This window comes from Asterias rubens, chromosome 8 (assembly GCF_902459465.1).
Source record: "Asterias rubens chromosome 8, eAstRub1.3, whole genome shotgun sequence".
NCBI classification, from domain to species: Eukaryota; Metazoa; Echinodermata; class Asteroidea; order Forcipulatida; family Asteriidae; genus Asterias; species Asterias rubens.
In genome coordinates this window covers 2,224,553-2,250,102 of record NC_047069.1, presented here as the reverse complement: position 1 = coordinate 2,250,102, position 25,550 = coordinate 2,224,553, and the positions used below count along the sequence as shown (strand labels likewise).

General features: G+C 39.0%; 2 protein-coding genes across 5 annotated transcripts; one reads left to right on the top strand and one right to left on the bottom strand.

Moving 5' to 3' along the window:
* Positions 1-1,526: 1,526 nt before the first annotated feature.
* LOC117293726 (small integral membrane protein 20-like) lies at positions 1,527-7,012 on the bottom strand. 2 transcript variants are annotated; one of them, XM_033776152.1, is made up of 5 exons: positions 6,847-7,012; positions 6,044-6,087; positions 4,129-4,256; positions 3,651-3,707; positions 1,527-2,036 (listed from the first exon to the last, which is right to left on the bottom strand). In XM_033776152.1, exons 2-5 carry the CDS (start codon positions 6,079-6,081, stop codon positions 1,960-1,962), a joined length of 300 nt encoding a protein of 99 aa, XP_033632043.1. In that variant the 5' UTR covers positions 6,082-6,087; positions 6,847-7,012; the 3' UTR covers positions 1,527-1,959. The 2 variants fall into 2 exon arrangements, with proteins under 2 accessions (XP_033632043.1, XP_033632044.1); XM_033776153.1 differs by lacking the exon at positions 6,044-6,087 and having other exon boundaries at positions 4,129-4,317; positions 6,847-7,011.
* LOC117293724 (kinesin-II 85 kDa subunit-like) lies at positions 2,756-24,807 on the top strand. Of its 3 annotated transcripts, none has more exons than XM_033776151.1 (16): positions 2,756-2,868; positions 7,336-7,400; positions 8,698-8,820; positions 9,451-9,592; positions 10,367-10,511; positions 11,202-11,286; positions 12,738-12,843; positions 13,498-13,637; positions 14,575-14,772; positions 16,182-16,356; positions 17,779-17,880; positions 18,375-18,531; positions 20,837-21,128; positions 21,595-21,774; positions 22,282-22,484; positions 24,324-24,807. In XM_033776151.1, exons 2-16 carry the CDS (start codon positions 7,395-7,397, stop codon positions 24,364-24,366), a joined length of 2,097 nt encoding a protein of 698 aa, XP_033632042.1. In that variant the 5' UTR covers positions 2,756-2,868; positions 7,336-7,394; the 3' UTR covers positions 24,367-24,807. The 3 variants fall into 3 exon arrangements, with proteins under 3 accessions (XP_033632042.1, XP_033632040.1, XP_033632041.1); XM_033776149.1 differs by lacking the exon at positions 2,756-2,868 and adding an exon at positions 6,659-6,671; XM_033776150.1 differs by lacking the exon at positions 2,756-2,868 and having other exon boundaries at positions 7,221-7,400.
* The last annotated feature ends 743 nt before the right edge of the window (positions 24,808-25,550 follow it).

The following is a 25,550-nucleotide window of genomic DNA, read 5'->3' as shown; positions in this document are numbered from 1 at the left end:
GTCATTTCAGGGCCTTTTTATATTCTAACATCGACAGAGCCCGCAGACTACTGACTGTCGACCCATCCAAGCTTACAGTGCATACATGTACTTGGGTCACTTCAAGACTCGACTACTGCAAGTCTTCTGATTGGAGACAGCGCGTCACGTGAGGGTGTTTAAATGGTTTAAGCTGGTTTATACCAGCCGGAGCGGTTTATAACCGGTTGTTTTCGGATACATTTAGATGCATACTATGCACATGAATGCATCCGAAAACTGTCTGAAGCCCGGTACATACTTCCTGCGAATGCGAATGCGATGCGAACTTGATGTGAATTTGATGTCACAACCCCTCTTTCGCCGAGATATTCGCAAGAGAGTTGAGCTCAACACAACTTTGTGACGTCAACATTCGTATCGCATTCGCATTCGCAAGAAGTACGAACCGGTCTTCAGTCATAAAAATTCACATACGTACAGAGCTCAACCACGTCGGCAAAATGGATAAGTTTTACAGAGTTTCTTACTTTATTACGCCTTTAAACCAAAAAAGCATTTATGAATGGGAATAAGAGTAGTCACCACGACCACGCTGTTTTTTAACGGCAGTTTAAGAACTTGTCGCTACTCTTTTATTCCCTTATTAATTTTTTTATTTACAAACATGTATCTGAAAATGTATAAATCTCAAAAAAGGCTGTCACAATGCTAAGATCAAAGTTAAATCTTATGAAATAAACTTTCCGGATTTTAAGAATTTGGGTTGCGACTTGTCAGGTAAATGAAATTAACGAGTTTACAAAATAATTGTTCAATCAGGTTTTGTCCCAAATCAGTTGGTTTTTCAGTTCAAGGCACTGTACACGTTTGGTAATTGTCAAAGACCATTGTTCTCACTTGGTGTATCCCATCATAAGCATAAAATACCAAGCCTGTGAAAATTTGGGCTCAATTGGTCATCGAGTTGCGAGAAAAAGATGAAAGAAAAAAAACCGGTTGTTGGACGAATTTGTGGGCTTTCAGATAGGAATAAAAAGACTTCTAGCTAGAAGTCTTTTATTATTTTAGTGAGAAACTACCCCTCTCTCCAAAACTACGAGGGGTTGTTTCCCCCAATGTTTTATACTATCAACAGCTCTCCAATGCTCATTACCAAGTCAGTTTTTAAGTTAATATTTTGTTTGAGTAATTACCAAACGTGTACCTTCCCTTTAAGCCCAATTCATACTTCCTTTTGAATGCAAATCAAATTTTGACGCCACAGGGCTGTTTTCACAGCGAATATTTCACAGGAGTTGAGCACAAGTGAACTGATGCATTGAATTCTTCGTTGCGAATTTGTGGCGTCGAAATCCGTATCGCATTCGCGGAAGTATGAACCAGGCCTTACAGGGACCACTTAGTATACCTGCAGTTAACTGCTTTACAAATGGCCGCAGCATCTCAAAAAAATTAGACGAAAATTTCCATTTGTTTCATGTTGCTTCTTACTGGTATTCAGTTGTTTGCTTGTCCTCAAAATCACGTGGAAATTTGGTTGGCATTCCTGTTTTTATCAAGGGAGAAATTTCATGCTAAGCAAATTTTTGTGCTTAGCAGCGCTATGAAATTGGGCCAAAGTCAAGATGTCTAAGCCTTGCTGGGCACTGCACCAGGAATCCAGAGCTACCAGCATGTAGGGTGATCTTGTGGAAGCCAAAACATGGACAACCAATCAGAGGGAGGCCGATCAAGAACATGGTCAAGACGATGAAGGAAGATGCAGGGATAGAGACTACGGATGAACTAGCTGGCTGCATGAGGGGTTTTGACGCATGGCATGTGTATCATCTCGCTCGTCTCAAGTAGCCACTTGCTGACTTGGGTCGACAGATTGAGTGAGTTAGATGTGCATACTGAATGTGCATCCACAATTATATGTAGCTGGGCCACACAAATCATTGTTCAAAGATTGCAGTCACAAATAGTTTCAGATGATCACTTTGTGTGCTCCTTACTTGTTCCCCTACTCTGGTCTGATCGAGGTCCAAAAGGGTCACTCCAAACTCTCATACCTGCAAAGAAGAAATTAATCAAAATGAAGTCAAGTTGTTTTAAAGGAACATTACAGAATTGGTTTTTGCTAACAAAACAGTTGCTGGCAATGTAAGCACTTTATGTAATCCACCATATACATCAACTGACAATCCTGTAGAAGTTTGAGATCGGTCAGCCATGTGGGTCACGAGAGAATAGTCAGATAGTGAAAAACCGATTACAAATTTTGCATTGAATAAAACGCTCACTGTGCGATAAACTCCAAACGCGAAGTTAGATTATTTTTTTTTAAATACGACATTTCAGACAGAAATATTTCAAGGGATGTTTTCAACTATCATCATCATTAGACCGTTTAAGTTTTATGTAAATCTGTGATCTTCATGATTTTTGTTTATTACCAATTCTGTAACGTTCCTTTAAGTATGAAAAGGACTTGTAGCTCAAAACATTTACTGGACCAGAATTTATTTCACACGACCAGAACTTTCATTAGAGTTTCCTACAAAGTTTGAAAAGCCCCAGTGGAAAAGCCCACTCTCAAAAAGTTTGCCCAGAAGTTTGAAAGTATTGAAATGTATTCAAAGTAGACAAAGCATGCTAATGTATGTTCTGTGCTCTCTGTGTATGTGAGCACGCATGCATGAGCGACTCTGTATGGGCACAAGTATGTGTGTAGAAGGTATAGGGTATATGCTACAGCACTGCAGGAGGAGCCACACCCAGACAGACTTTTGGTGTGAGAGCATGCTGCGTGGAGATTGCTGAGTGCAGTTGTAATTTAGGCTGTGAAATGCCCTAGGCATAGACAGCCCATCTTCATTGGGACAAAAAGCCAGTTGGAGTACTGTAAGTTGCATTTATTTATCTCATTTTGTGTACATAATTTGTCAAAGAGATTTATTGTGTAATTTGTGGCCTGCATTTACCTTTTTTGTATCGGAGAAAAAAAGGGAGGGAATTTCAATTGTAATTTGCCAGCATGAGTTTTTGTGGATAAAGCTTTTGCCTGGGTAGGAAAAGTTTCTGTATCACACCACCACGTTTTCATTCGATAAGAAATAATATGGTATCTAATTTACCTCAATGAGATATCCCTTTTTGTAAAAATTAGTGAAAAAGTGGTGGCGTGATACGGAACGTTATCCCTTGGGTATTATAGGGCAACCAACACATACCTGCTATTTTGTTACTGTGAAATTCTGGTAACAGTTAGCCTTATGTTTAGTGTGACAAGGGTGATGGAAATTTATTTTGTTTAATTGTAAAAGGGTTCCCCGGTCAGGGCCAAGTGAAACTAAGAGCTGACTTTAGGTGGCAAGCATTTTCCTGTTATGGAACTGCCCCATTGTGACCCCCCCCCCCCCCCAAGACGTCCTAAACGGATTCTGCTGAACGCAGACTTCATTCACGTTATAACATTAGCCTATAGTCAAGGTGCTTCGCTGATTCGCCACTCGCGCTGGTCTCGAATCGTGCAGACAACATTGGGGACTACTTGAACCATGCGCAAAGCCTCAGCTTGGCGTACATGTAGTCGCGTACCAGTCGGCGCTTGTGGATGCGAAATCTGAATCTCCATTTGAGCACTGCTACAATATAGAACAAATAAACATAAATGTGGGTTTTACCTCCAGGCTGTATGCTTTGTTGATCAACACCTTTTCTTGTTTCCTTCTGCACTGCCTCTATAAATTTTAAGAAAACAAATTAATGAAAGTGAAAAAGTTACATTAGCTTCCCTAAATTACAATGCGGGATCTTGAAATTTCATCCATTCCCTTTGCACTTGTATTGTGGAACCATACTATAATAATTTAAAGGCACTGGACACTATTGGTTGGTAATTACTCAAACTAATTATTAGCATAAAAACTTACTTGGTAAACAAGCAATGGAGAGCTGCAGATAGTATGAAACATTGTAAAAAACAGCTCCCTCTGAAGTAACGTAGTTTTTGAGAAAGAAGTAAGTTCTCACTCAAATATTTGAATCTGATAGCCCTGAAGCCTTATGTTAGGCATCTGAAAGCACACAAATTTGTGCCGCAAGGGTGTTTTTCTTTCAATAAATCTGATTTGAAAGATGAAAATATTATTTTGTCCTTACGCCACTTCCTTGGATTGATAGCTGGAGAAACAACAACTGGATATAGAGCTAGTCCAATGAAGCCAACGAGACCAGCGATGATTGCAGTATTCTTTGTCCAGATCTTCGACAGATGTGCCATCTTTAAACGGGAATGATGGTTACCACTTGCACAAACTGAAGAACTTTATTCTCTTCACGCCAAGCAATCTAAAAAACGAACACAAATTTGTTACTTTCACAGAAAATATCTTGCAAGGTATTGAATCATTCATTGTCAATTCTGTCAATTTCATTCAGTGGTAACGCAATCCTTATGTTGTACTCACTGTTCCCTTTTTGTAGATAGAATGCTAAAAATTGTTTCAAAACCAATTCAAATTTTCGAGAGTGAACTTTTCAAAATATCTCCAACAATCTTGACCACTTCTTCCCCATGCAGAAGTCGGTTACATGTTCTTATCTCACAGCACCTTGTAAACCCTTAGAAGGTGCTAAATAATTGGGTCTCAGAATTCATCACTGCAATAACCTATCTTTCTGAAAGTTTGTATAATACTCAGCGCCTTGAGTACCTTGTTTAGTAGATACATGCGCTATATAAGACTTCGGTATTATTATTGCGCTATATAAGACTTCGGTATTATTATTGCGCTATATAAGACTTCGGTATTATTATTGCGCTATATAAGACTTCGGTATTATTATTGCGCTATATAAGACTTCGGTATTATTATTGCGCTATATAAGACTTCGGTATTATTATTGCGCTATATAAGACTTCGGTATTATTATTGCGCTATATAAGACTTCGGTATTATTATTGCGCTATATAAGACTTCGGTATTATTATTGCGCTATATAAGACTTCGGTATTATTATTGCGCTATATAAGACTTCGGTATTATTATTGCGCTATATAAGACTTCGATATTATTATTGCGCTATATAAGACTTCGGTATTATTATTGCGCTATATAAGACTTCGGTATTATTATTGCGCTATATAAGACTTCGGTATTATTATTGCGCTATATAAGACTTCGGTATTATTATTGCGCTATATAAGACTTCGGTATTATTATTGCGCTATATAAGACTTCGGTATTATTATTGCGCTATATAAGACTTCGATATTATTATTGCGCTATATAAGACTTCGGTATTATTATTGCGCTATATAAGACTTCGGTATTATTATTGCGCTATATAAGACTTCGGTATTATTATTGCGCTATATAAGACTTCGGTATTATTATTGCGCTATATAAGACTTCGGTATTATTATTGCGCTATATAAGACTTCGGTATTATTATTGCGCTATATAAGACTTCGGTATTATTATTATTATAAATGGAGGTGAAAATACAAACTTTGGATGTCAATTTTTTTTTTTTTTTTATGTGAAACAGGATCACACTCTTATAGATACATAATGGCACTTTTGACACGTCATGTCGTATAGCACTTTTTTCCTTCAGGCTTTTTTTGTAAGCCTGCAGGCACTTGTATTTCTACTGCTTGAGCACATCAACCACCATTAGCGTTACGTCCAACCTTATATGTATCCTGCCCGAGTCAACCATAGCATAGAGCAAGGAACCTTGCTCTATGACCATAGTAAACCGTACTGTGTAACTGTATGGTTACCAACAAGAGCTGTCTAGTCGGGCAAGTAGTTTTTTCCAAAAACTATTTAAAAACAAATATTTCCACATGATTTCAGATTTTATCTTTTTTTTTACCAGATCATTTAATAATAATAATAATAGACCGTTTCTATAATATAGCACTTTTTAAGGCCCGAGGGATGTCTCAAAGCGCTTCCGACATTAGTACCCCTGGTCACTGGCCTTAAATCATTCCTTAAACCATCTCAGCTCCCTGGGGAGTATACAGCCTATGCGCAATATATGCGCTACTCAGCTAAACCAATCACAAGAACCAACTCTGCCCTCACAGGTACCATGCATTTACCCCTGGGTGGAGAGAATCAATTATAGTTAAGCATCTTGCTCAGGAACCCAAGTGTCATGACCGGGATTCGAACCCACACTCTGCTAAACAGAATCAGCAGAGCTCGAGTCGGTGCTCTTGTCCACTCGGCCAAGACACCCCACCCACAGGAGGATTCACTGTATATAAAACTAGTCTGTATAGATGGTTTTTTGACAACGAAAAAGGGTGAATTTTCTGGTACCACGATTATTAGGAGACCTACGGTGTGCCGGTTGTTGTGACTCTCATAACTTGACTACCTACCTAGGATTCTTGTGTTGTTTGTATAGACCTTATGCATTGATGTCATCCAGCCGCCATCTTTGAGGTCAAACGGTGACGAAACAATCAAAACGCACATAGATTGACCAATGAACAATCTCCTTGTGACCTCAATGCGGGGGCGCCGTACTGAAATGACGTCATGTGCATAAGGTCTATTGTACGTTGTACTTGTTGTACATCATGTGTATGTATTGTCATACGAGTAAAATGCCTGTGATTTTTTTCACATGACTCTGGGAAAGTACTGAGTATACAGTGCTACACACATCGGTGTATATGGGTAAAAACCAAAAATTAATATTCTTTATCCCGATGCAAATTTAACATCTATTTATATTGTCATGTTGTTTATTGGTAATTCGTTTTTACGTGGATGGATGGGTAGGCTTGGATTTTAAGTTAACCTTACTTACGATACGTCTTGTTGTAGGATTGCAGTTGGATCTTAACCTTACCTTACCACCTTAAGTCAGTATATTGTACGATCGATGCGATCACAGTGACGATCTAGTGCAAGATCAGCGGCGGGATAAGTTTTTATGTACGGAAGTAAATGTTATGCAACAACTACATGCAGATGGAAACTTGATTTGAAGCGAAACATGAAGATCAATTCTATGTAGCGCCCTCTGTTGTTTAGTGATGTATAAAACATAAAGAACAAACGAGCGCAGTACACTATCCACTATCGATCACTAACGTCTTGAGCTAAGACTAAATTGAAAGCATCAGCAGTGGAAGTGACCATATGGACGCTAGAATCAATTCAAGTCGGATTTTTTTTACTAAAGAGTCAGTGATCTACGAGCTTGGTGGCAGCAGACTGACGTAATTCGACTGTACATTTTTTAGTCAATGGTCGATGACCGGTCTTGTTTGGTGCTGTTTTGGTTATCAAATTGCCATTGGATACACTCAATTTTGATACGTTTAGAATGGTTTAGGTGCCTTGTCAACGGAGGGAGCAGTATTTCATTTTCAGACAGCAACACAAGACGTCAAAATGCCGGTAAGATTATGAATAGTTTTGAAAAGGTGTCCTGCCACCAATTTTTTTACTCTGACCCAACAAGCAAAAGATAGGCCTATCTGACGGTCCTACTACTTGCCGTCAACTCGCCGACTTGCCGTCAACTCGCCGTCAACTCATTTTCGTGCCGTCAACTCATTAAATTTACATGAAAAATTTATAAATGGGACACGAAAGTGTTAAGTCTGGGCTAAACTACATATTTCTCATTGTTTTCGGTAAAAATTCATTCACAAAAACGACTTTGTGTTGATAAAAAAAAAGTACCAATCATTGACATCTTGGGCCAAGACTAATCAATGTGAAAAAGCAAGATGGCGGCCGACGGTTTTGCTGTTTCGAGATAATTTTTTCACGAGAAAAAAACTCAATTTTTATTCCGAAATATGACCTAAAACTTTCGCGAATTCTCTTTGAGCTGATACTTTACAGTTCTATGTTTCTTTTGTGGATTTTAAATCTATATTGGAGGAGTTGACGGCGAGTTGACGGCGCAAGTGAGTTGACGGCGAGTTGACGGCAAGTAGTAGGACCCCTATCTGATTCTGAATCTCATTTTTTTTTTACCGGAGTAAAAAATAAATTAGATTCTAATTTATTTCATTTTGGAAAAGTTTCCGTATGGCGCCACCACTTTTTCATTTGATATGAAATAATATAGTATCTAATTTACCTCAATGAGATATCACTTTTTGGTGGCGCCATCATACGGAAAGTTATCCTGTCAGTGTCAACCAAAAAAGAGAGACCAATTTTATTTTTTGAAAAATAAATAAGCAGAAATTATTACTATTGGAGTATTGCTTGTAGAAAATGTATGTAGGCCCTACGGTACGTACTAACTAGTGAGTAGGCTAGGCCTAATAATTTTTATTTTCAATGAAAATAAATCAATAAATCATAAACATAGACATGATAGAGGACAGTGACTAAGCATGTGCTAAGCTAAGTGGAGGAACACTAATTTGATATGGAAAGTGTTGCGGTACATAACACCATTATGATTATGACTATTTCTAAACATGCTAAAAATGAGTTGGAATGGGTTGGTTTCAACTCGATGTTTCGATCTGTATTAGTGTCAGTATGCTCTGCTGATCGTTTTCTGGAGAAAGCGTTCTCGTCCCCGCCCACTCCATCCTTGGACTCCGCATCAATGTGTTGATTATTTGTTTTTAAAAATTAAAATTAAAACAAAGTAATAAAAGAAAAATTAATGGAGCAGTTAAAAATAATTTCAGTACACTGTATGCTTGGTTTGTTTTTTCTTTTACAGGGTAACAATAAAGCCGATGATAATGTTCGTGTAGTAGTACGATGTCGTCCTCTTAATGACAAAGAAGTGGGTCAAGGCTTCAAATCAATTGTCAATGTGGATGAAATGCGTGGTACTTTACAGGTAGAACAAAGTTTACTTTGATATATATTCACTTTTTCCTGCACTTTTTGTAAACTTCGCACTTTTTGTAAACTTCATGAAGATGTTATGTATATGAATGTCTAGCTTAAGCAGTTTCCCACTGGCACTGGGCAAATGACTTGCAAGTTTTCAGAGTCAGTTTTCTGCTGCATTTAAAGGTACTGGACATGTTTGGTAATTGTCAAAGACCAGTATTCTCAAAGGTGTATCCCAAAATATTATATAACGAATGAGTGAATTTTTTTTTGCTCAATTGGTCATCAAAGTTGCGAGAGAACAATGAAGGAAAACACAAATTTGTGTGCTTTCAGATGTTTGATATTTGAGTGAGAAATTACCTTATTCTCAAAAACTATGTTACTTCAGAGGGAGAGGTTTCTCACAATGTTTTATACTACCAACAGCTCTCCATTGGTCATAAACAAAGTTGTTAAATGCTAGCAATTGTTTTGAGTAATTACCAATAGTGTCCAGTGCCTTTAAAAGCGTTGGGGAAAGTACAATGTATTCATATTGAAAATAGCGCTTGTACACTTGCATTTGGAATTTGTTGTATTACGAATGTGCCTTCTATTTACTGAAGCTGGTTGTTGATTTGTTTTGATTTAGGTTAAGAATCCTTCAGCACCTCGTGGTGAGCCACCCAAGTCGTTTACATTTGATACAGTGTTTGCTCCTGGGAGTAAGCAGACAGATCTTTACAATCAAACAGCTAGATCTATTGTAGATGCAGTCATGGAAGGATATAATGGTAAGGTACAACTAAAGACAGCAAAAAAAAGTAACACGGCTGTTGTAAAAGCACCTATAGCTTTTAAACTTGTAACTCGTATTTTAAAAACAAAAGTACCAGGAGCCGGAAAATTTAATTGCGGTGATTTTGATACCTCGTTTGTTACAATCGGTCGAGTATTGTTTTCGCTGGAAGTGCTTACAGGTGAAAAGTGCCCATTTCCATTGTTGCAGTAACTCTTATTGACAAGAACAGCTTTTCAAAATTCCCGCTATTACATGTAGCTTCATGCTGAATCAGAGGAGAGTTCAATCATGTCAACAGGATTTACTGCAACAATGGAAATGGGCACTTTTCACCTGTAAGTACATACCGCGACAACAATACTCCGATTGTAACAAACAAGGTGTCAAAATCACCGTAATAAAGTTTTCCCGTCTCCTGATATTTTCATTTTTAGAATATGAATTTATAACAAGTTTAAAATTATAGATGCTTTAACAACAGCCGCGTTACTTTTTTTGCTGTCTTTATATCACTGTCCCCATTAGTGGTGCGTACATCATAATCCCACTTGAGTAATCAGGTAATAAGCCTGTGGATTTTGTTTACAGAGCTTGTGAAAGTACTGAGTATACAGTGCTTACTGTAGGGTGCTGAGCCGAGCCGATAAGAGCACCAAACTCAAGCTCTGGTGTTTCTGTTCAGCAGAGTGTGGGTTTGAGTCCCGCCCTTATGTACAAAATAAAGGGTTTATATACTAAATATTTTGCAACTATTGTCTGTATACAGGTACTATATTTGCATATGGACAAACAGGGACTGGTAAAACCTTTACTATGGAAGGTGTACGCTCACAGCCAGAGTTAAGAGGCATCATACCCAACTCATTTGCTCATATATTTGGTCAGATTGCAAAGGCAGGAGACAGTGTGAGGTAAGTATCGCATATTAAGTCAATGGGAGACTTTTGGATGGTCCTTTTTTACAGTTCTCGCAAAGAAAGAGTGCTTGTGCTAAGACCTACACGCACATTACTGAGCATGTGCGCGCACACTCAGAGCCGCAAACAAGGACCGTTATGTCTGCTGCCACCAGAGTCTCAAAACTCTCCCATACCGATGTGATACAATGTATCAATCTAGAGTAAACTAGAGTAAGGTAGTTGAAACATTGAGAACAATTAAGAACTCACTCCGCGGTAGTGAGGTGAATAACAAGAAGTCCCCTTGATCCACTGAAGCAAAAGTAGTAGTCCCGGCCGATTTTCCACCTTCCGCCCGGGTTGTATAGCTAAATTCGGGACAATTCTTTTCAGAACTTAGAAGTCTCCTGAATTTCAAAAGTCTACTCTGCGGTAGTAGAATATAAAGTAAGTCAAGTTCTCAAAAGAACATAATCTACCTGGCAAGTAGATACACACACATGGTGTTACCGCAAATCAAATATATATTGATAGCTCACCATGCAATGCCTCAAATCCAATATGATAAACAAAAGTTGTCTTTGCCATGTAACAGTATTAGGACAATTTTGAACTCTGTTTTTTTTTAACATTTAAAGCACTGTTTATATTTCATTAGTTGACATAAAAATAAATGTTGATTTGTTTTTTTTCTTTTGACAGATTTTTAGTTCGAGTTTCGTACTTGGAAATTTACAATGAAGAGGTGAAAGACCTGCTTGGTAAAGATCTGTCTGCAAGATTAGAGGTTGGTATGGCACATGTCATCATAATAGGGACGGCTTCAGAACAAATATTCATAAATAAGGGAATAAAAGGGTAGCGACGAGTTCTTAAACGGCTGTTTAAAATCGGCAAGGTCATTGCTGTGTGCGGCGTGGGCCTTTATCGCATATCGCAGGGCAACGACCCTGCAAGGTTTTAAACAGCAGTTTAAGAACGAGTCACTACTCTTTTTGTTCCCATTCATAAATGCCTTTTTGGTTAAAAGGCGTAATAAAGTAAGAAACTGTGCAAAACTTATCCTTCTTCCGACGTGCTTGAGCTCTGTGCGTCCGTTAGTGTGACTGAGATGACAGTCTTCAGATCCGTTCGTGCGCGTAGTCTTGGTGCAAGACGTTTTTCGTTTTCCTTTCAGCAAACTCACCGACAATGCCCGCATAGCCCGTAACGAGAAACGTCTTGCACCAAGACTAGCGAGTAGTATCCGAATATAACCGGTTATAAACAGAGCTCCAGCTGGTCATTATCAACCAATTAAACACCCCAACGTGACGCGCTCTCCATCAATAGGAATAGGGAAACTGTCTGATGTATTTATGAATGTTTTATAGGGTGCCATTATTGCTGAAGTGCAAGGTTCATGCATGATGCCAGGGTTCCAAACTATTCATGTTATGGGGCCATGCAATAAGTTGAATGGCCTTTTGACTATGTTCTTTCTCGGTGACATTTGATATATATCATTAGTTGTGTCTCAGATCATTGCACAGTGGACAATACTTTGATTTATTCTAGGGGAATCTGTGCTGGGCGGCATAATGTATTTTGCTCGGAGTGCTGGGCAAAAATTGTTAGTCCTGGGCAGGCCCGCTCAGCACCGCCCACCATGGCAACAACACTGCCTTTAAAAATATTATAATTAGCTGGCTGTGGCTCTTTTCGGCACCGCCGACATGCCCATTGTTACCAGGTATTGGCTGATAGCAGCTCAATAACTTGAAGTCCTTTCACCTGATCCGCAAAGCGCAAATAGTTGGGCACTGAATCATACAGCTTGGCTGATAAAAGTTTTCCTTTCTATTACAAAAAGCTGTTTACAACAACTTAAAATGCAATATTATATAACAGAGATTATGCAATTTTAATACGCTCAAGTCTTAAAGAGGGGTTCTGTCGTATAACAGGACTATTTCGTTCCTTGGCTTGCATGAAAGAAAAAAAAGACAATTTCAAAGATTGCACCCAACAGCTAAGTACTGTAAACTGAGACACATGTAAACTTGTATGTGTATTCTATCATGGGATTACTGGCATTCTATTTCCCAACTCGTCAGTTTCATTCCAACTTCAAGCTCTTTCATTCAAAAAACTTCTTCTGTTATAAAATACTAAAATACTTCATTACATGAGAACCGATGCGTTTTTCATGTCATGTATGTGTGGTTTTAATTTTATCTTTGTTCTTTTCCTTGTAAGGTGAAAGAGCGTCCAGATATTGGAGTTTATGTCAAAGATCTGTCTGCCTTTGTTGTAAATAATGCAGATGACATGGATCGAATTATGACGCTTGGAAATAGCCACCGTAAGTACTGACATTATGTCCGTTTTAAAGGCAGTGGACACTATTGGTAATTACTCAAAATAATTTTTAGCATAAAAACTAATTCGGTAACGAGTTATGGGGGGGGGGAGGTTGATAGTATAAAATATTGTGAGAAATGGCTCCCTCTGAAGTAACGTAGTTTGCGAGAAAGAATTAATTTTCCACGAACTTGATTTCGAGCCCTCAGATTTATAACTTGAGGTCTCGAAATCAAGCATCAGAAAGTACAAAACTTTGTGTGACAAGGGTGTTTTTTTCTTTCATTATCATCTCGCAAGTTCGAAGACCGATTGAGCTCAAATTTTCACAGGTTTGTTATTTTATGCGTTTAGATGGTTGATTTCGAAGTTGAAGTTCTAAATCTGAGGTCTCGAAATCAAATTCGTGGAAAATTTCTTCTTTCTCGAAAACTATGGCCCTTCAGAGGGAGCCGTTTCTCTCAATGTTTTGTACCATCAACCTCTCCCCATTACTTGTCACCAAGAAAGGTTTTATGCTAAACAAAAATTTGAGTAATTACCAATAGTGTCCACTGCCTTTAAGCAGAAAATATGGCTTAAAATGTTTATGCATACCGTATCTTCATCTATACTTTGTGGATGACTATTTCTATTGATGTCTATACTAATACAGGTTCTGTTGGATCTACCAATATGAATGAGCACAGTTCCCGATCTCATGCAATCTTCAGCATCACAGTGGAAAGGAGTGACATTGGTGTTGACAAGGAGCAGCATGTACGAGCGGGAAAATTACACATGGTGGATCTTGCTGTGAGTTCATTTTAATTTTGGTAGTGTAAATAATTTGCATGGCTTTATAATTCTTAATAGCTGTTTTTTTTTTTTTTTTTTTTTTTTTTTTTTTTTTTTTTTTTCTTTTTTTTTTGTGTGTACATTTTTTAGTCAACAATTTTGAACGCATTAACATTTTAATTTCTTTCAATTCAATTCAATTCAATTCAACAAAACATTTATTTCGTTATTGCCCTCAAATGATAAAATGTTTTGTGGCGTTTCATAATATTAGCAGTGACAGTTATAAACAGTAGCTAACATTATTAACAAATCAAATAATATGTGACAAAACATGTAAATCAGTGCTCAGTGATCAATTTGTGTATTTGGTTTAGTGAGACACTAAATAATTTAATAATTTCGATTACGTTGGGTGACATACATTCATTTTGGTTTTACCCATATACACCGATGTGTGTTAGCACTGTATACTCCGTACTTTACCGAGTTCGGTGAACAAAATAATAGGAATTAAAATCGGGTAGAGGTTATTTATTTAGATCCTTTGTTTTAGGGGTGTCGTTTTAGGGGTGTCGTTTTAGGGGTGTCATGATGCTTCTGTTCAACAGAGTGTGGGTTTGAATCCCGGTCGTGACACTTGTGTCCCTGAGCAAGACACTTAACTATAATTGCTTCTTTCCACCCAGGGGTAAATGGGTACCTGTGAGGGCAGAGATGGTTCTTGTGATTGGTTTAGCCGAGTAGCGCATATAGTGCGCACAGGCTGTATACTCCCCAGGGAGCTGAGATGGTTTTAAGGAATGATTTAAGGCCCAGTGACCAAGGGTAATAATGTCGGAAGCACTGTGAGACGCCCCTCGGGTGTGAAAAGCGCTATATAAAAACTGGTTACTATTATTAATATTATTAACCACTGTACATTTTTTGTTTGTTAATTCTGTATGTTTTTTAGGGATCAGAAAGACAATCAAAGACAGGAGCCACAGGTCAACGATTGAAAGAAGCAACCAAGATTAACTTATCTTTATCAACGTTGGGAAATGTTATCTCATCTCTGGTAGATGGTAAAAGCACACACATACCGTACAGAAACTCCAAGCTAACCAGACTGCTGCAGGACTCTTTGGGTGGTAATGCAAAGACTGTTATGGTAAGTGTTGTTTACAAAGACCAAATCAAGACAGACACAATCAGGGCCCAATTTTATGGCTCTGCTTAGCGACCGATTTTGTGCTTACTGTGCAATTTTCATTTCATAGCGCTGCTAACCGTAAGCACACGAAAAGGCGTGCTAACCTTTTGGTGCTATGTTGCACAATGCAAATCCGTGGTAAACGCGCAATGTGGTCGCCCAATTTTTCTGCTAACTTGTGAAATACGCTTGCACCTTAGCAAATTTTTGCTGCTACAGTAAGCACAAAAAATTGCTTACCATTAGGCAGCACTATGAAGTTGGGCCCTGATCATGATTCATTGAATTTCTGCGCTACCTGTTTAAGCGTAGAATGCCTAGTAACGTAGAGTATGCATGCACACAAGCAAAAATTTCCCACTACTCTTGCTATAGACCGTATTGAATAATCCCTTTTCTGCTATGAAAGTCGCCATCTTGTAGGGCAAACCGTATACGCGCCTAAGCGCGTACATCAAACAAGCACGCAGCGTTCCCGGTTTGGTTTCTACGGCACAAGCACGCACACATACACGCACACGCTCACAGACGCCATGTTGTAGGGCAGATATTTGAATGGTGATGTCATATTCAATACGGTCTATAGGCGCAGAATTCCCTGCTTCCCTAAGCGCTGCTTCTTTGCTTGCAGTTAGCAGAGCCATGAAATCGTACCCTGAGCATTAGGCCAAATGCTCAAACTTTGTTGGTCATAATTGCTGCATCCTTCAGATGGGACATTCAGCCGTTGGTCATGTGTGTTGTGTCATGCAAGTACAGAACCCAGTGCACTTATGGAAAAGAGAAGGGGTTCACACTGGTGTTCCTGGTTGGGTTGGCAGCATATTGCACCACAGCACCACACTTATAAATCTGGGAAAAAAGGTGCATTTAAAAACAGTATATTTAAAAATACTTTTTTGAAACGTGATTTGTCTTCCGTAGTGTGCCAATATTGGGCCTCAATGATCCTGGTCTTAATGGCTGCGTATTGCACCACAGCGCAACACTTTTAAATTTGTAAAAAGGTTCATTTAAAATAGTATATTTACAATTTAAAAATACTTTTTTTAAATGTGATTTGTCTTCCACAGTGTGCCAATATTGGGCCTCAATGATCCAGGGGTGGATTTCACCAAGGTAGTCCTAACTTAGGACTAGTCCTAGGCAATGCTAAGAGATAGGACCAGTCCTAAGTTAGGATGAGTTACTGGTCCTAACTTAGTACTGGTCCTATCTCTTAGCATTGCCTAGGACTAGTCCTAAGTTAGGACTACCTTTGTGAAATCCACCCCTGGTCTCAATGGCTGCATATTGCACTGCAGCGCATCACTTTTAAATTTGTAAAAAGGTGCATTTAAAAATAGCATTTTTACTGTCTTCCACAGTGTGCCAACATTGGGCCTGCGGAATATAACTATGATGAAACCATCAGTACACTACGCTATGCAAATAGAGCTAAGAACATCAAAAACAATGCTAAGATCAATGAAGACCCAAAAGATGCATTGTTGAGACAGTTTCAAAAGGAGATTGAAGAACTCAAAAAAAGACTAGATAGAGGTAAGTTTGGTTACTTTTCTTGTTAATTTCAATGTTACTATATTTTTAACCTCTGACAATATACTTTGACTTTGACTATGTTTAACAGTCTTCTATCTTCCTGTCGGATCAGGGCCTAATTTCATAGAGGTGGTTAAGCAGAATATACTGCTTAAAAAATGTCTGCTAAGCAAAATTAGGCAAGATACCAGCCACAGACAGTACATGTCAGATGGTATTTTGGCTGGTAACTTATTCTGTTAAGCATAATTTTGTTGTGCTTTATGAAATTAGGCCTTGTTTGATCACTGTAAGATTGTAATCTCATATCGATATCTTCAATGGAATAGATTCCTCTACATGTGTTTTTTGTTCAGCAAACTCCTTCATTTTAAGGAAGGGATCACCCAATGTAACAAACTTTTATTTAATAGACTTTATGTTCACGGCTTATGTAGCGTGAGCAAGTCTATTCCACATGCTTGTATTCGTTTGTAAATCCCCTAGAGCTAATACACTGTGTGCCACACCGTTGGTCATTGATTGTGTACAATGCACTAGACTTGACATCCAGTACTTATTAATGGAGATCAATGATACCCTTCTGGTTGCTGAAGATATTAGCGTGTTGTGGCCGAGCGGTTAAGAGCACCGAACTCAAGCTCTGGTGTTTCTGATCAGCAGAGTGTGGGTTGGGGTCCCAGTCAGGACACTTTTGCCTTTAGCAAGACACTTAACCATTGCTTCGTCCTTCCGATGGGACGTAAAGCTGTTGTTCCTGTGTGTTGTGTTACGCATGTAAAAAACCCAGTGCACTTATCGAAAAGAGAAGGGGTTCACCTGGGTGTTCCTGGCTGGATCGGCAGCATATTGCGCAACATCACCTTGTAAACCATTACATGGTGCTATGTAGACAGGTAGAAGGAGTAGGTCTCATACTTCAAACGTAGTCCCACATATCTTGCATAAATATACTGAATGTTAAAGCACCCTCAGCATCACTGAGTGATGAATGCGACCTATAGACCCATTGCATATGACGTCACACTCTCAAAAAGGAGGCAGATCATTGGACAACAGCTGTTCTCTGTGCGTAAAAACGTGCGTAAGACCTCAGTGTACAAGTACATGTAGCGTTTCGCGTTATGCAAGGGGAAGTATTGATTTCTAACACAAGACAGAACGCCCCTCCGAACACGTGCGCGTAATTTTGGGTGTCAACTCTCTTTTGTGCATGTTTGTATGTGATTTTGACACCCACATGACATCCAGGATAGGTACGTGATCGTATTGCAAGGGGTCTACATGTATGTAAGAAGCCTCTATTATTATTAGCTTGTCACCACACTGTTTATGCTTTTTCTTGTCAGATTTCGCAGTAACCTAAAATTGTTTGAACTGTTTGTTTGAAATAAGAAATGTTTGTGTTTTTCTGTTGACTAGGTGAAGGAGGAGATAGTGATAATGGAAGTGGATCTGAAGAAGAGTCTGGCTCAGAGGAAGATGGTCCAAATGATGGCACAAAACGAACCAAGAGAAAGAAAGGTTAGTTTAGCTACAAAAGTCTGAATTCAGTTACAAACACATTGTACAAAATGTATGTCGTTTCTTTTTAAAGCAATCGCACAACATCGGTCAACAGTGTTGTCCAAAGGCCCACACTTCGTGTATCACAACTTATATTTAAAATAACAAACCTGTGAAAATTTAGGCTCAATCGGTCATCGGAAACGGGAGAAAATAACGGGAAAACCCACTCTTGTTTCCCCGCATTTCGCCGTGTCATGACATGTGTTTACTATAATCCGTAATTCTCGTTGTCGAGAATTGACAATTGTTTTAATGTTTTCTCAAATATTTTAGTGAGAAATTACTTCTTTGTAAAACAAAACGTTTCTCACAATATTGTATACTATCAACAGCTCCCCATTGCTCATTACCAAGTAAGTTTTTATGCTAACAATTATTTTGAGTAATTACCAATAGTGTCCACTGCCTTTCAGTAATCATTCTACTATTTTGATCCATGTTATATGAAGGGAAGAAGAATTTGTCACCAGAGAAAATGGCTGCAATGCAACAACGTATTGATGAAGAGAGACGTGCTCTGGAGGAAACTAAAGATATGGAAGAAGAAGAAAGAAATAAAGTTCAGACGGAGTTGGAACGTAGAGAGGGCGACCTTCGCAAAGCTCAGTAAGTGTCCCCAATTTAATAATAATAATATAGGTTTCTCAGCCAATTTCGGAAAATGAGCAGCCAATTTAACCATCAAGCTTCTATTTCGCGCGAAATCGAATGCTACTGAAAAGGGTCATTCGATTTCGTTTTATGATTAGTCAAATGTACTGTTGATTTAACAAAAAAATCTAATAGATGTTAAATTTGCATCGGGGATAAAGAATATTAATTTTGGTTTTTACCCATACACCGATGTGTGTTAGCACTGTATACTCAGTACTTCCCCGAGTCCTGTGAAAAAATATCACAGGTATGTTACTCGGGTGGGATTCGAACCCACGACCCTTGCAATTCTAGAGCAGTGTCTTACCAACTAGACTACCGAGGTTGCCCGGCCGCTAGAGGCAGTTCGAATCCTATGTTTTGGCAGCGGGTACCGCAACGATATAATAGATGTTAAATTTGCATCGGGGATAAAGAATATTAATTTTGGTTTTTACCCATACACCGATGTGTGTTAGCACTGTATACTCAGTACTTTCCCGAGTCCTGTGAAATGGGTAAAAACCAAAATTAATATTCTTTATCCCCGATGCAAATTTAACATCTATTATATCGTTGCGGTACCCGCTGCCAAAACATAGGATTCGAACTGCCTCTAGCGGCCGGGCAACCTCGGTAGTCTAGTTGGTAAGACACTGCTCTAGAATTGCAAGGGTCGTGGGTTCGAATCCCACCCGAGTAACATGCCTGTGATATTTTTTCACAGGACTCGGGAAAGTACTGAGTATACAGTGCTAACACACATCGGTGTATGGGTAAAAACCAAAATTAATAACAAAAAAATCATTCAATTTAACAAATTCATCAAAGCAGCATTCAAATTCGTAGTCGCTTCTTGAGGCGTGTGTGTCTTGAAAAAGAATGACGAAACACTAAATTGAACAGAGTGCTAAAGGAATTCGACTCGATCTCAAAATGAAATTGAATGGTCGAATTCTGAATTTGAAACGCAGTTACAACTGGAGAGGCAAAACCGCTTTAATTGGCTGTTCATTTGCCGAATTTGACCGAGAAAACCTATAATAAAGACTTGTAATGCGCACATATCAACCCTGCTGGGTGTTCAAGGCGCAGTAAAACCAAAAATAAACAAAAGAAAACAGACACAACTAAACTAGAGTTTTCGACTCCATATAAAATGGCCGACTGTGTTAGTTCGCAAAGTAAAAGGAAAACCATATAATTTTGAGGCATGTTTGTGTGGATCATTATATTCTACTTTTAAAACATCTTTCTAACCATATGCATTTCATAACATGTAATAGATGTTAAATTTGCATCTGGGATAAAGAATATTAATTTTTGGTTTTTACCCATATATGTACACCGATGTGTGTAGCACTGTATACTCAGTACTTTCCTGAGTCCTGTGAAAAAAAATTACAGGAATTTTACTCAGGTGAGATTCGAACCCGCGACCTTTGCAATTCTAGAGCAGTGTCATACCAACTAGACCACCGAGATTGCCCGGTAGCTAGAGGCAGTTTGAATCCTATTTAAACTATTTAAAAAATTAACATTTCATAACAACCGGTTTTAAACGCTTTTCATTGACCAACTCGCCTGATCGAAGGCAACGTGTCCCTTAAAGGCACACTAGACAGTTGAGTGGTAGAAAGAGGTCTGAGGAAAGTTCCAGTTGATGCAAATGTCAGTACAACAATGTACATGTACATGTCAGATCAGTCCAGTCCTGGAGTCACCAGTGTATTGATTGGGTTGACATTGATGGACATGACGTTAAAGGTTTTTCTTCATAAAAAACTGGCACAAGTTGCTTATCATCATTATGTCGTGACCAAGCGGTAAAGAGCTCCGAAATCAAACTCTAAGTGTCCGTTTGAATCCCCATCCGTGACACTTGTGTCCTTAAGCAAGACACTTAACCATTGCTTCGTCCTTTGGATGGGACGTAAAGCCGTTGGTCCCATGTGTTGTGTAATGCATGTAAAAGAACCCAGTGCACTTATTGAAAAGAGAAGGGGTTCGCCCTGGTGTTCCTGGTTTGATTGGCTCCATATTGTGACGTAGCACCTTCTAAACCCTCCGCTGAGGTCTCGAATTCAAGGCATCTGAGAGCACACAACTTATGTGACAAGGTTGTTTTTTTTTTCATTATTCTCTCGTTACTTCGATGACCAGTAGAGTTAAAATTTTCACAGGTTTGTTATTTTGTGCATATGTCATGTATGTTGAGATATACCAAGTGAAAAGACTGGTCTTTGCTAAGCATTTACTGTTCTACTTTATATTTCAGACATGATCATGATATTCTTAAAGAGAAACTTCAAGCTGTGGAAAAGAAAGTGATAGTTGGAGGGGTCGATCTGCTGAAGAAGTCTGAGGAACAGGAACGTCTGCTAGAAGAGTCTGCCAGAGAACTGGAGGAACGAAGCAGGAAACAGGAAAGCTTGAGGCAAGAACTGGCTGAGAAAGAAGCAGAAAGGGTTGACATTGAAGAGAAGTTTGGTAATCTTCAAGAAGAAGCTACTGGCAAGACTAAGAAATTAAAGAAAGTCTGGAGTATGCTCATGAGTGCCAAGAGTGAGGTAATAGCAGTTGTAAAGCTTCTATTACCCTTTTCGAAACCACGGCTTTGGCTTTGGATTCGGCTCAGGCTAGCTTGACCCAGCGGTTGTTTTGACAATAGACCGATCCAGTAGGCTCTGCCCACAACGCACGTGTGAGCAAGAACACGTGGGGCTCTCCAATACCTTTCTACACAACTCTGCCGCGCGCGCCAAGATATGCGCATGCATGTCGGACCTTATTTGTCGGACCTTCATTGTGTTGTGATTGGTTAATATGCAATGGGGCGGAGCTTAATGGATCGGTCTATTGCCCTTTGCGTACGCGCTCAGGGCTTCAGACGAGAGGACAGAGCCGAAGCCATGGTTTTCAAAAGGGCCAAAGTTTACTAACTCTTGTGTACTTTAAACTGAGCTGTTGCGCAGTCGGAGACTGTACAATGTCAAACAAATTGTGTCTAATTAATTTTCATATCTTTGTCCAAAGGTGGCAGATATGCAGCAGGAGCATCAGAGGGAGATGGAGGGACTGTTGGAAAACATTCGTCAGCTTAGTCGAGAATTGCGCTTACAGATGCTGATAATTGACAGCTTTATCCCAGTAGAATTCCAGCAGATGATTGAACAGTATGTTCATTGGAATGAAGATATCGGAGAATGGCAACTGGTTCGTATAACTTTCATTATCACTTAATCAATAGCAGATTGTTGTAAAAGAGACTGAAGGACGGGTCACACTACAGCGATAACGATAACGATCACGACGTAAAGAGAACACATTCTATTGGTTCAATGAGTGTGTGCGTATTCTGCGTGGAGCAATTCAACCAATAGAATGCGTTGTCTTTGCTTCGTGATCGTTATTGCTGCAGTGTGACTCTGCCTTTAATTCACCTTCAGGACTTTAGCTTCTTGAAGAAACTAAGCTGCTGAAGAGGAATTTCTTCAAAAGCAAAAAGTATTATCGATTCATTCTCGGCTGTTCCTAAAAACAAGTGGTTGAGAAATCAATGTAAAAGTTTACTGATGCGCTTGGAGAAAAAGAAGCCACTATTATATTATTTTATTATTTTTTGCGGTTAATATTTGAGCTACTCAAAGTTCTCTTTTGTAGATTAGTCGACTCCATGTATTTGATTCACTCTAGTGGGTTTTTAATTTGTTTCTTATATAGAAATGTGTGGCATACACTGGGAATAACATGCGTAAACAGACACCCATCCCAGACAAAGACAAGAACAAAGAATACGGTGAGCCTGACCTGTCCAATGTGTACATGGCGTACACAGCTGAAGGTTCTACTAGATTCAATCAAGTCAAATCAACGTCAAGCAGAAGACCAAAAACAGCTTCAGGTAGACCCAAGACTGGTAAAAGGTAAGACGTAAATGCTTTAAAGACACTGGACACTATTGGTAATTGTTTTAGACCAGTCTTCTCACTTGGTCTATCTCAACATATGCATAAAATAACAAACCTGTGAAAATTTGAGCTCAATTGGTCGTCCAATTTGCAAAATAATAATGAAAAAAAAGAAACCCTTGTCACGTGAAGTTGTGTGCTTTCAGATGCTTGATTTTGAGACCTCAAAATCTAAATCTGAGGTCTCTAAATCAAATTCGTGGAAAATTCATTCTTTCTCAAAAACGTTACTTCAGAGGGAGCCGTTTCTCACAATGTTTTATACCATCAAAGTCTCCCCATTACTCGTCACCAAGATAGGTTTTATGCTAATAATTACTTTGAGTAATTACCAATAGTGTCCACTGCCTTTAACCAAGGTACATGGACATTCACCTTTGGCCCACTCTGCCAAGTAGGAACCTTCAAGTCTCAGTTGGTTCAGTGATGTGATTTCTCCGCTTTTAACCAGAATTTTGTTTTTAAATCGCCACAAAAAATGAAATCAGTGATTTTGTTTAAAGTCACCTGGAAATAGAATTGTTTTTCTTTCAAACATAAGAGTATATGCTTACGAACAATAAAACAATTTTTTTAGTAATTGTTTGTCACGATTTATATGTTTAAAAAATATATAAAGTTGTTTGGGGGGCTGACTCCACCTACCCCTCTTGTGACGTCAATCGAGGCAGACTTTGCCTGCAATGCGTATAGTAAACACACGTGCAAAGTACATGTACGTCCAAGTCGTGAGATTGTATAGCTAAGATCAAATTCATAAGAAAATGAAGATAAAACCATAAGGAACACCCCAGATTGCAGAGCAGGGCTTTCAAAACCAAAGATTGTGTTAACCAACTCCTTCTCCCCAAGTACCATCTGGGACTTGAATAGCCCAACAGTAGACCCAGCGGAGTACAAATCGCTTGACGCTTTTAAGCTTGCACTTAAGGCACATCCATCTAAGTAGCTCTCCATGTCCAACAGTTTTTATATGCACTTGTTTACATAAATTATTTCCGCACTCGACAGCATGTCCTAATAATAATAATAATAATAATATGGAAGTCTTATATAGCGCACGTATCTGCCAAACAAGGTACTCAAGGCGCTGAGTAGACACTTAGATACATGTAGGTTTTACACTGATGAATTTTGAGACCCAATTATTTAGCACCTTATAAGGTGCTACGGCGCAAACAGCAGCCACAGCCAGGAACACCGGGGCGAACCCCCTTCTCTTTATTAAAAAGTGCACTGGGTTCTTTTACATGCGTTACACAACACATGGGACCAACGGCTTTACGTCCCATCCGAAGGACGAAGCAATGGTAAAGTGTCTTGCTTAAGGACACAAGTGTCACGGCTGGGGATTCGAACCCACACTCTGCTGATCAGAAACACCAGAGTTTGAATTCGGTGCTCTTAACCGCTCGGCCACGACACTTCCACAATTACTTATTTTTCTTGGACGCATGCGCAAACATCAGTACATTTATCCTCGCATATGTGGGGCTGCACTTCACAGGAAGGAAAGGAGGATAAGTGTATGTAATTGTAAGCTTGGTCCGCACTTGAAAGCTTTCACGCTTTGGGCTCATAGTTCACAGGTTTTTTTTCAACAGCTTCAATCACGTCCCTGGTTTTGGTTGGAATCAGTAGCAAAACTGTATGAGCAGAATTTAGTGAGCCTGATTACACAAATCGTATTGAACATTATCTTTTTATATATAAATATGATATTCCCTTGATAGTGAATAAATAATTGTAAAGATTGGTACAAATTACATCTTTTTGAATTTGTTTGTATTTCAGAAAACAAGGCGTGGAAAGTTCAATCGATTCTTTGCTTCAATAAAGAATTTGACTCAATCTCAAAGTGACATACTTACATGTACTGGATGCTTATTACCGTACTGTCGCAGAATATAATCATAAGGTAAAATGGAAAAGCCCGATTTCACGAGTATTTATTTTTTGTAACAATGCACCAGCAGAATGCATTCAATATTTGTTTTGTAAAACTGCTACATAGATCCTTGTCATTGGATAATAATTGTTCACAATAATTTAAACACAAAATGGACACGGACACTCAACCAACGCACACACTGAAAAATCTTTAAAACAAGAACTTCTGGAAATGTGGAAGAATCCATATATTTTTTTATTTTTTTTAAAGAAAAATGAATTCAGAATTGTACATCAGAATTGAAATAATCATGGTTTGCAGTAACACCATGTACATGGTGTACGTGCACCATGAGCAATGCACAAAGTGTGTATCTACTTGCCAGGTAGATGATGTTGTTTTGAGAACTTAAGCAGAAAATTGGCCAGCCGTCGATTTTCACCAAACTCTTCTTAACTTCGGACTAATCTTAGGACTTACGACGGGTTCAGTTCCATATCCAAATACGTAGGACGCATTGAACCCATCCTATGTTAGGACGGGTTACTCGTCCTAACTCGAGTTAGGATTAATCCCATCGTTTCGTGAAATCTGCTGCGGGACTACTATAATTTAATAATTCACAATGTGAAGCCAAGGAGTTGCATAAAAGGGAACGATACAAGCCAAGAACCCCCATGGAGAGAAGACAAGGTCAGAAGTTTCAGTTGTCAAGGGAAACCCATGCAATCAGGTAGGTACTGAAAAACACAATCCACTTAGAGGTCGTTCAGACACAGTACTAAAATCAGTTTAACTCATGGTTCAACCCAATCGAGTTCGACTCTGTGTGTCTGAACGGTACCAAAGGTAGTCCGAATCGAGTTCAACCCACAAAAGACCACCATCCAGTTTAACTCGCAACGGACGACCCATTGACCTCTGTAATCATTATGTAAACACACGGTGACCAATGAACAGGACAATAAACCGGATGTTAGAGTAATGGGGATGAACCGTATCGGGTTTAACTCAGTTCTGTCTGAATGCAAGGGGAAAAACTTTTTACGACCACCTCGAAAGTTGAACCGGTTCGGGTCTAACTTAGTGCGCTGTTTGAACAAACCCATAGTGCCCCCGGTGGGACTCAA

What these genes read in the sequence shown, in the direction of transcription:
- LOC117293726 (XM_033776152.1), bottom strand. Translation starts at nt 6,081, where the DNA reads ATGCATGGTACCTGTGAGGGCAGAGTTGGTTCTTGTGA. An exon ending in TATCAATCCAAGGAAGTGGC is followed by an intron (nt 3,708 to 4,128) that starts GTAAGGACAAAA and finishes TAAAATTTATAG; the next exon opens with AGGCAGTGCAGAAGGAAACA. An exon ending in ACAAAGCATACAGCCTGGAG is followed by an intron (nt 2,037 to 3,650) that starts GTAAAACCCACA and finishes TCTTCTTTGCAG; the next exon opens with GTATGAGAGTTTGGAGTGAC.
- LOC117293724 (XM_033776149.1), top strand. An exon ending in CACAAGACGTCAAAATGCCG is followed by an intron (nt 7,401 to 8,697) that starts GTAAGATTATGA and finishes TTTCTTTTACAG; the next exon opens with GGTAACAATAAAGCCGATGA. An exon ending in AAGGCAGGAGACAGTGTGAG is followed by an intron (nt 10,512 to 11,201) that starts GTAAGTATCGCA and finishes TTCTTTTGACAG; the next exon opens with ATTTTTAGTTCGAGTTTCGT.